Source organism: Empidonax traillii, unplaced genomic scaffold (genome assembly GCF_003031625.1).
Source record: "Empidonax traillii isolate 1590-97213 ecotype Southwest subspecies unplaced genomic scaffold, ASM303162v1 scaffold2032:size71793, whole genome shotgun sequence".
Classification (NCBI taxonomy): Eukaryota; Metazoa; Chordata; class Aves; order Passeriformes; family Tyrannidae; genus Empidonax; species Empidonax traillii.
In genome coordinates, this window is record NW_020957225.1 from 28,577 (window position 1) to 38,647 (window position 10,071).

The window sequence follows — 10,071 nt, forward strand, 5'->3', positions numbered from 1 at the left end:
CTTCCTCCCACCCACATCCCACCCCCAGCTCTGCACTCCTGGCTGTTTTCTCTCCTAGATTTCCTCATTGGCTTCTTCATCCATTCTTAATCCCAGTTTTTCCACCCAACCTCTGTTTTCTTCCTACAGCCTCAGCTCAGTGCTTTCTCCTGGGTGTAAATCCCAGGTTGGCCAAGGATAATCCATCTTTTTAGCCTTGAGACTCTTCCTCCTCCTCATGGGTTTTATTATCCAGCCTTCCATCAGATTTACCCTCTTCCCTTTTCTTCCCCTCCTGCCACATTCAGAGATACTCAAGTGACACACAGATGTGACCACCCTACACGAGCCAAGAGCTGTCCCGTGGCCTTGGGTGGCCAAATTCTGCCCCATGCCCAGATCTCAACGTGGCAACAACTGAACTATTTGGAATAATTCTCAGCCTTTGCCTCTCCACAGGTTTAGGATTCCTTAGGGACTGGGAAAGGCCAAGCTGGGGTTATTGAGGCCCCAGGTCTTGTTGTGCTGAGCTTGTGAGTTCGGGCCAGCTCTCGGCAACCAGGTTTAAAACCAGGTCGTGTCTTCTTGTGCTGCCTGAACTTGGCAGGTGCCTCTGTTTTAGGTTGGGAAGGAACTTGGCATGGCCAAGGAGAAGGAGGCAGGTGGGACACCCTGATTCTTGCCTGATTTCTCCCTGATCCCACAGGTTCCACTCCCTACTGCCCATGGGTTTGGGCCAAGGCTGACCCACAACTCGAGCTCCTTGTCCGGAGATGGGAGCTCGGATGCCCTGAGGCACAGGAGATCCTAAAAAAACATGGAAGCTCCCTTGGAGAACCCTCCCTGGGAGTGTTGGGTAAGGGGAGACTCTTTGCCTGCCTCCCTGAGGAGTCCTGAGGTGACGTCTCCCTCTCAGGTGCCGGTTCCTGATCCCACATCCCTCTGCCCAGCATTTCTGTCGGATCCCACGGCTTCACCTTCCTGGCACGTTGAGGGTGTTGAGCTGCCCAGCAGAGCCACCTGGGATGGATGGAGGGCTCTTGGGAAGGAGGTGGGAGTCTCATTCAAACAGCTGGGATTGGTCCTGGGAGGGAATTGCCTCCCTCTCCCTGTGGATTATACAAGAGCTCGGTTTTTGGTGCTCTGAGTCGCTGCACCAAGTCCTGCATCAGCCAGGGAGGCCTTGCCCTGCCTAAATTAGGAGGTGCTTTGACTTTGGCCCTTCTTCTCCTTCACTCAGGGCTTTATCACCGTTAGTTGTGAAGGATCTGTGCTGCCTTTCTGCTCTCCTTGAATAATTTGGGCACCTTTTCCCTCACAACGTGAGATTTCTCCCCCTTTTCCCCATTTCTCTGTCCACATCTGACCAACACCCAGGGACTCAACGACAAAGCAAGAGATAGGATGGATCCAAAAGACCAAAGCAAGGTCTGAAAAGCTCCTGGAAGCCATGGCAAGGGACGAAAGTGACCCTTCTCCAAAATTCACTGCTGCTCTGCTGTCACACAGCCAACTGATAGCTCCAGTTTGAGGTCCATTGCCAAATCACGGCTCCAGTTTGAGATCCATTTAATTTTCCCAGATGGATGGTGATGAGATGACTCCACAGAGGTGACTCAGCTTCCTTGGGGTTTTTTTAGTTCCAGTCTTCCTCAGTCTTGCTCCTCACTTGGTGACCCTGGTGTGCCTGCAGGATCCTTTCTGGATCCTTAAGTGACGCTTTTGAGGTTCATAATCATCCCTCTTGAGAAAGAAATCTCTCTTTCCACTCTCCAGACACTGGGAAGAGGGAATATTACAGTGTCAGTACACCAAGGAAGGCATGAATGTCCTGGAAAAGGCTCCCAGATAAATTTTTGACGTAGAAAAGCTCTTTTCCAACCCAAATTTCCCCGCCTTGGATGTGCTGGGGGGAGTTTTTAACATTACCTCTCCTCCAAAGTTGACTTGCTCCTATTGCAGGAAGGTTCATTGTAGGAGTAAAATGGGTGTTGGGAAACTCAACAAGGCATTTCAAGGCCAGGTTGGGCAGCCCTTGGAGCAACCTGGTCTAGTGGGAGGTAAATGAGATGACCTTGAAAGTCCCTTCCAAATCAGCCCAGCCTATGATTCTCCGAAAGCCAACAGGAGTCTGTGGGATAACCAGGAGCAAAAATAAGGGGGAAATGGTTTCTTCCTTGTATCCTCGTTGCAAAATCCCACCAAGAAGCCACACCCACTAATTAAGAAGGAGAACCTGTTTGTGACACCCTCGGTTATAGAAGTTGCCCTCTTGAGCAGCACGAGGCTGGGTTTGATTGTCACCAGGTCCTTGTTGACCTCAGCAACCTCCAAACCCCAGAGTGGGAATGTCCAGTTTGGCATCAGGCTGGAATAACCCTGGAATTCACCACTGGATGACGCCGTTCCAGGAGGAGATCAGGAGGGCCTGGGGAAAAAAATAAAATAAAAAAAAAAAAAAAAAAAAAAAAAAAAAAAAAAAAAAAAAAAAAAAAAAAAAAAAAAAAAAGCATCTGACATTCCCATGGATGAGGAAATCATCCAGTGTGGGGATGACTCCTCAGAGAGAGATAAAAATCCCCTCCTGGTGGCTGCATTCAGGGAATTCCTGAAGTTATTCTGCAATTGCCAGGGGAAAAAAAAAAAAAAAAAAAAAAAAAAAAAAAAGGAGGTTTTGACAATATTTTCTTTCGCACATTCTGCTCTACCTGCTGTCCAGGAGTGATTTGATTTTGGAAAAAGCTCTATTGGGATGGCAACTCCTGATGCATCTTCGGGGTCCTCTACCCCAGACTGTCAGAAACCATTTTTTAAGAAATTCAGAGGAGAGAGGATGGAGTTGAGAGGGGAGAAATTAAAAAAAGAGGCAGTTTGAGAGATGGCTCTTTGCAGAGCAGAGCTGCAATTCCAGGGAGCCAATTTCTGATTCCGTAAATGGAAGTCTGATTTGAGAAACTGTTGGATTTCTGCTGGAGAAAATCAGTCCCTCTGAAGGATCCCTGAAAGAGGAGCTAGAGCTGATGAAATAAAAAGTGAACGGGGGTTTTTGAGGATTACAAGCAAGAGAAGAGGGATTAAGGGGAGGGAAACTGATAAAGAAACGAGGAGTGACATGAAAATCGGAGGCAATTCTTCCGTTTTACCAACCATCAGACGATTTAACGAGGTGTGAAACAGGCTGATTTTATTTAAGGGAAGGCAGCTGAGAGTCTGAGCCCGCTCCTGGTGAATGATTCGGGGAAAGGAACAGTACAAACCCTGATGCATCAGGGATTAGAAAAAGTCATGGCTGGGACTGTATCCCTGTGCCCCCAGGGCTCTGCTGTTGCTGAAAGGGAATTTTTTTTTCCCCCCAAGGTGCCGGGTTGTTCCGAGGGCTCCAGCCCGGAGAACTCCCACGTGAAACACCCCACGCCCGTGGGCTGAGTGGGTGTCCACCGGCGGGAACCTGTAAAACTGCTGCCAATCCACGGGTATAAAACCTGCCCTCCAAAAACACCTTCCCAGTTGCTGCTGGGAGGATCTGCTGGAGATGAGGGCTCCTCTCGTCACCCTGCTGGCTGCCGTGCTGTGCGTGCAACAAGGTGAGCCTCGACTGTTTCTTCGAGTTCACATCGGGGGTCACGGAGAAGGGGAGGACAAATTTTGCAGGTGGCAAAAATTTAGGGGGTTGCCCCCGATTCTGGGGGGGTTTGTTGCCATCAGCTGCCTTTGGCAGCTGCACTGATGACCTTTTGCACGGCAGCTCGATGCAGAAATAAGGTCTTGATAAATTAATCTTCTTCCCAGTGACAGAGCTCCAGTTGGATTCCAGGTTGAATCCATGCAGTGGTCTGTGGGATCTTCCCAAAAGCCGCAAGCTGGAAGTGCCAGAAAGCTTAAAAACCTGTAATTTTTTTTAAAATTAACACCAGCTGTTGAGCATTTCAGAGACTTTTCTCTACTTCTGCTTCCTCCACTGCGGTGATCCACGTGGTTTGCCACGTGTCCTCCACCCTAGGAAGTGCAACACAGTGGGAATTTTATAGATTAAATCATAGGCAGAGGTGAGAGAAACTCCCCCTGTGCCTGTGTCATGTTAAAGGTATCCTTCTCCCAAAGGGAAGTCTGAGGTGCTGGGAATGTGTGTCCTCCTCCTGGGACTGTTCCATGTGTTGCTCCACCAGCTCCTTGCACGTGGGAGCAGTGACCAGATTGCCAACATCTGCCCCACACCTGATGGTTTCCCAGAAACCACGATACATATCTAGCAGGGCTTGAGAAAGAGGCACCTCATTAATTCCTGCTCTCTGATGCATCAGCCCCCTTACTCCTACATTTTTGGGATGGAGGGTTTTGCAGCACTCGCCGGTTTTGGGGTGGGAAAAGGAGTATTTATTATAAAATATATATATATATATGTGTGTATATACAAAGGGATTTTGTGCCCCAAAAGATTCCTGAATGAACCAACAGAATGGACAGAAGAGGGTAATTTTCAAAGCAACATCCTCAGGATAAAATGGGAAGATCCCAGACTCTGGAGGCACAGATTCCTGGTGGGATTCCTCACTGGCGTAGTGGGTTGATGCCATCAGGTTCCAAATGGATTTAAGGACAGGCTTTTATACCTTCCTAGCCAGGTGTAGATCAAGAATAAGAGGTTGCATCTCTCTGGCCTAAAACAGGGACAACAGAAAACATGGAGGTAACTTGTTCGATCCTTCTCACCCATCTGGGGTCCCATCCAATACCCCCAATAACCAACTTTTGATCAAAACTGCTGACCCTTCAGCCCACCAAAGAGGGTCTGTCGCCTTTTCCACCTATAAATTCACTGTTACAGTTAAACTGTGTCCAGAAGAAATCTCAAAAGGTCACGATCCTTTCCACAGGAATCCCTCAAGGTTGGAAAAGACCTCAAGTCCTTGCTGCTGAACAAAACCAGGCAGATGTTTCTTCAAGGTGTCCTTGAAAATTTCCAGCAAGGAAGATCCCACAGCCTGGAATTTCTCAGGCTTTTAGGAATTTAGTCTTAATATCCCTCGGCATCCCTTTTTTGTACAGTTCTTCCCCTATTTTCACCACAGGACTTATAAACTGGTTTATTATTTTCTCCTCCGCTGCTGCTCTTTTTTCCGGCAGGAAGGTGGTAACTGTGCCCTCCCTCGGCACGTTCCCATTTCCAATAAACACTCCAAAGGCTTCCAACCTTTTCTAGGAGGTCACATTTCCAGGATTGTGGTCAGACTCTTTCTGCCCTCCCCGTTTCCAAACGCTCTGGGCGGTTTTTGAGGAGCCGCAGACATATTTGGGCACCGGGTTTGGTCACCGGTGTTCCAGCTGGGGCTTTGCCAGGGTGGAAAGGCCACTTTGCATATCTTGCACATGACACTGTGCCTGTGTTCCCTTGGGTGACGTGTGTCTCCATCCCTGGAATGTGACACTCTTGACTCCTGCTGTTTGAACCCGGTGCTTGATCATAACCCAACCACTTGTTCGTCATCTGATGTTCGAGTGTCTAATTTTCATCCAAGTGTGATTCATTTCTATTTGTTGAACTTCATCATTTTTTGGTTTTTTTTTTTTTCCTTGCTTTTTTATTACATCCATCCATCAAAATCACTTGGAATCAAAAAATCTTGGACTCATGGAATCACAGAACCACAGAATGGATTGGGAGGGACCTGAAAGATCATCTCATTCCAACTCCCCTGCCATGGGCAGGGACACCTTCCCCCAGACCAGGCTGCTCCAAGTCCTTCCCAACCTGGCCTTGGACACTTCCAGGGATGGGGCAGCCACAACTTCTCCACAACCTCTTCCAGGACCTCACCACCCTCACACTAAAGAATTTGCTCCTAATATCCCATCTAAACCTATTTTTATTTTGAAGCCATTCCCCCTTTGTCCTGTCACTTGTTTCTCCACATTTCTTGTAGCTCCTTCAGGTCCTGGAAGGCCACAATGAGGTCACCCCAAAACTTCCCTTCTCCAGGCTGAACAATCCCAGCTCTCCCAGCCTTTCCTCTCAGCAGAGCTGCTCAATCGCTCTGATCACTTTGGTGCCTCCTCTGGACTCTCTCCAGCAGCTCCTTGTCCTTCCTGGGCTGTTCCCCAGGGCTGGAGGCAGCTCTGCAGGTGGGGTCTCACCCGAGAGGGGGTTGGAGGGGCAGAATCCCTTCCCTTGACCTGCTGCCCACACTGGATGCAGCCCAGGATTCCTAAGCTCTACTTGCAGCACTTATAGAACTCTACCCACAGTGTCTTTTCACCTTTGTTGTCCTTGGCACCTTCTGAGAACATGATGTTCATCCTCCATCCCACCCCTGCTGTCTCCAGGGATGATGCTGGACAGACCTGAGCCCACAGCAGAGCTCTGGAGCTGCCTTTCTCCAGTTGGTTTGACCTCTAATCAGCAGGAATTACCCAGTCAGAGGGTTTCCACGTTTGCTTTGCACCCATTTGGGGGCATTTTCACTGGCTTGTCTTTCCTGCTCTTGCCCAAAACAGCATCACTCAAGACTGTGCCAAAAATTTGGCAAAACCCCACTGAGTCTCCTCTACTCTGGACGTGAAAATTCAGCTTCTAGTGACAAACAAAGCAAAAAAAGATTCACATTGTTCTGACCCTCACAGGATCAGCAACTGAGGACTTTTCCCTTCCCTTCCATCACAACCTTCTCATTTAATGGTCTGACCTTCGTTGTCCTTCCACGTTCTCACTGCCGGCTTCTTATCGGGCAAAGCTGCTCTCCCAGGAACGTGCCCTCGGGTTGCTTTCTGCCCTTTCCACCCTCACAGACTGTCCCCAGGCTTAACAGCAGCTCATGTGGTGCTGTGCTTGCTTCCCTGCAAAAACTCTCCCCTCTCCTTCCCACAAAACCACCCGCTTTGCTCCGGGTGATTTCGGGAGTCCAGAACTAAACCACCACCATGAAATCCTTCAAACCACCTGCCCAGCAGACACTTTGGTGTCCTCTCTCATCCAGACAGTATTTTTGCTGGTTTTCCTCTTTCTCTTTACTTTCCAGAGATCTGTCCTGCCCCGTTCTGGCTTTGAGGGCAAGTGTGTAAATTGTTGACAGGGACCTTGCAGCCAATCCCTCCGCCAGCGTTGCAAATATGAACTATCTCACCAAATCTGCCTTCACCACCTCAGCCAGGCTTTTGGTTAAGACTTTTCCACCCATTCTCTGTTTCACAACACAACAGGAGCTTGGCAGAGCATCTGGCAGCTCTCTCCAGACTTCCTAGAACTGAGGTCAGGCCAGGTCAGTGAGCTACGTCCAACCTCAAGAAAGGAGATGTAACAGCAGCGTCTGAGCCAGATGAAGGACAAGTAGGACACTGGGCATTGTCCACCTCCTCCCAACACCACAGGCACCCTCAAATTCTCCCTGCCAAGCCCTGCCTGCTGTTGCCTGGGAGAAACCACTGGGCAGGAACTGGCAACTCACGTGGCAGAGCCCCGAGGACGGAGACACTACTTATTGCTCGGCAATAATCTCCAGCATAAAAGGCCCCAAATCCCCAAATTCCACTCACATCTCCTGCTCCCAGAGGTTGCAAACAGATCAATAACACTCCTCAGCCTGAGGCACATGAGACAGAGAGGGATTTAGCACAACTGCCACGGGTCAAGGGATAAAGAAAGTCAGTGGTCACCCGCACACAATCATTCACCAACAAGAAAAATGGAGATCTCTGGGCTGCAGCTTTTGTGGTTCTTAAACCACGTCATGTGCTTTCTCTGCTTCTTTTTCTCCCCAGCTTATCCATTCATGTGCTACATCTGCCAAGAGCAGGAGTCCAACAAGGACTGTCTGACCATCTCCATGTGCTCGAAGGAGGACAGATACTGCGTGACCGTGAGGAAGGACGTCAGAACCAGTACGTTCCTGAGCAGCACCTTGTTTGTTCTGCAGAGGAGCAGCCCCAGGATTGGGCTTTCATCCCAGTCATGGAAACAATAGGCCTTGATCACCAGCTGTTAAGGAGAAATCGACCTTTCCTGGCTCCCTTTTGCAGTGGGAGGTGGGGAAAGCTGGAGATAGGTCGAGAGGCACCAGGGAGTGAACTCAAGCCTGGGGGCAGTTTCTGGGCATTTTTCACCCCCAGAGCTGTTTTTAGAAGTTTTTGGGCAAAACTGCTCCATGGCTGACTCCCTGTGCCCTGAACAATCCTTCAGGTCTGTGCCCTCAAAGACCTCCAAGGTGCTCTCAGCCCAAACCTGAGGTCATGCAGAACATTCCCCCTGGTTTTGTGCTGTAGGGAAAACCATCCTGGTGGGAAGTGACCCACCTTGGGCATCACTTCGGGAAGCTTGTACTGAAAGGCATCCACAGGTGCTGATTCCTTCAGGAACAGAAGAAACCTGGAGCCTAGAGAGGATCGGCATGATGTTGGTGGACACACAGGGTGGACGTGGCCAGATTGACGCTGGTCCTGAGCAGAGGACCAAGTCATGGTTGGACTTGATCACCTTAAAGGTCTTTTCCAACTTTAACAGTCCTAGGATTCCGTGACATTGTGGCTGCCCCACCCCTGGAAGTGTTAGATGTTGTTCTGAGCAACCTGGGCTAGGGGAAGGTGTCCCTGCCTGTGGCAGGGGGGTTGGAATGAGATGACCTTTAAGGTCCCTTCCAACCCAAACCATTCCAAGATTCTGTGACTCATTCCATGAAATTTGCCTTGAGCATTGGTGCCTGCCCTCCTTTTATTCCCCAGCACACATTTAGCCATGAAAACAATTTAACAATGATATTTACATCCTGCTTTTCCTTTTTTTTTAACCCCCTTCTCTTCTCCCTTAGAGCCCAACAAGCCCAAATACGTCATCTCCAAGATGTGCTCTCCAACGTGCCCGGCAGCAAGTCAGCACCAAAACCAAAGCTCTCAGAGGGTTTCTTGCTGTGAGAAACCCTTGTGCAACGTGAATGGAGCCAGCAGCAAGCAAAGCAGCTTTGGGGTGATGTCCCTGGGTGTCCTGGCCAGTGTCACCTGCATCTTTGCGTGTGGACTGTGACGGGTTGGGAAAAGCTCCCCGGGACGGTTTTGTTGGCTGAAATAAAAGTGGGATAATTTCCTCTCTCGGAGATCGATGTTTTGTGGCTCAGCTTCCCCCTGGGATTTTTGAGAGAGCCTGGATAAGTTGGGTGCTGAACTCCTATTGATTCCCTAATCCTGCTTGAATCCAAAGCGTCCCCAGACACTCAACTCACCCAAGGAAACCCATCAAAGATGAGCCTTTTGACACGTTCAGGCTGCCAATTTTTTATTGCTCTGAAGAGGTCCTTGAAGGCACCTTTTTGTCTGTTTAAGTTTCAAAGCACCGTGAGGAATAACAGCCCACCCTGGATAAAACAGGGGGAATGGCTCTGCCAGCACAGAGGGATGATCAGGATCTTGTTTTCACAGGGAGTCTGGGGAGAACACACCAGTTTAGGAACAAGGAAGAAGAGGTAAAGTTTTTTTGTTTTGTTTTGTTTTGTTTTTTTCTGGCAGCATTTTGGGCATTTTGGACATTTTTTCCAGCCCCGGTGGGGAGCAGTTTCTGCCTCTTTGGTCTTCTCGAGGTATTATCACATTTTTAAATGACCATCCTTTATCAGCCACGTGAGAAAATGGGGAAAGGCAGAGATAAAGGGGGAAAGGCAGAGAAAAAAGAGGGGAAAGGCAGAGGAAAAAGGGGGAAAGGCAGAGAAAAAAGGGGGAAAGGCAGAGAAGAAAAAAGGTGGCTGAGAGAGGGAAAAGATGGGAGGGATTGCCCTCACGCTGCCTCCTCCTGGACCTGGTCCAGCTGGAAAAAGCATCCCCATATCTATTTCCCTCTTCTTTTTTTTTTTTTTTTTATTTTTTTATTTTCCCTCCAGGGCCAAACCAACCTCGCAGCTGTCGCCAAGCCCAGTCATTTAGAGCTTTCGAGCTGGTTGCTACAATAACCACGTTCCCTGGCACAGAAACCGCCGATTGTGTCGGGCTTTGTTCCTTGCTTCGCCCTCCCCGCTCTCGGCTCCCTCCTCTCCCCGCGGGAGCCGCAGCTGAGGGGACACAGAAAAGCTCTGTGGGAGGCTTGGGAGTGTCACAGAGGAGAAGGAGGGCAGCCAGCCA

The 10,071-nt window shown here is 49.4% G+C and overlaps 1 protein-coding gene across 1 annotated transcript; it reads left to right on the forward strand.

Moving 5' to 3' along the window:
* The first annotated feature begins 3,511 nt into the window (after window positions 1-3,511).
* LOC114071467 (lymphocyte antigen 6E-like) lies at window positions 3,512-8,986 on the forward strand. The gene is made up of 3 exons (XM_027909300.1): window positions 3,512-3,563; window positions 7,732-7,851; window positions 8,775-8,986. Exons 1-3 carry the CDS (start codon window positions 3,512-3,514, stop codon window positions 8,984-8,986), a joined length of 384 nt encoding a protein of 127 aa, XP_027765101.1.
* The last annotated feature ends 1,085 nt before the right edge of the window (window positions 8,987-10,071 follow it).

Bases quoted from the DNA above. Each gene is read 5' to 3' on its own strand.
- LOC114071467 (XM_027909300.1), top strand. From the start codon at position 3,512: ATGAGGGCTCCTCTCGTCACCCTGCTGGCTGCCGTGCTGTGCGTGCAA. The intron at 3,564-7,731 runs GTGAGCCTCGAC...TTTTCTCCCCAG, and splicing joins CGTGCTGTGCGTGCAACAAG to CTTATCCATTCATGTGCTAC. The intron at 7,852-8,774 runs GTACGTTCCTGA...CTTCTCCCTTAG, and splicing joins GAGGAAGGACGTCAGAACCA to AGCCCAACAAGCCCAAATAC.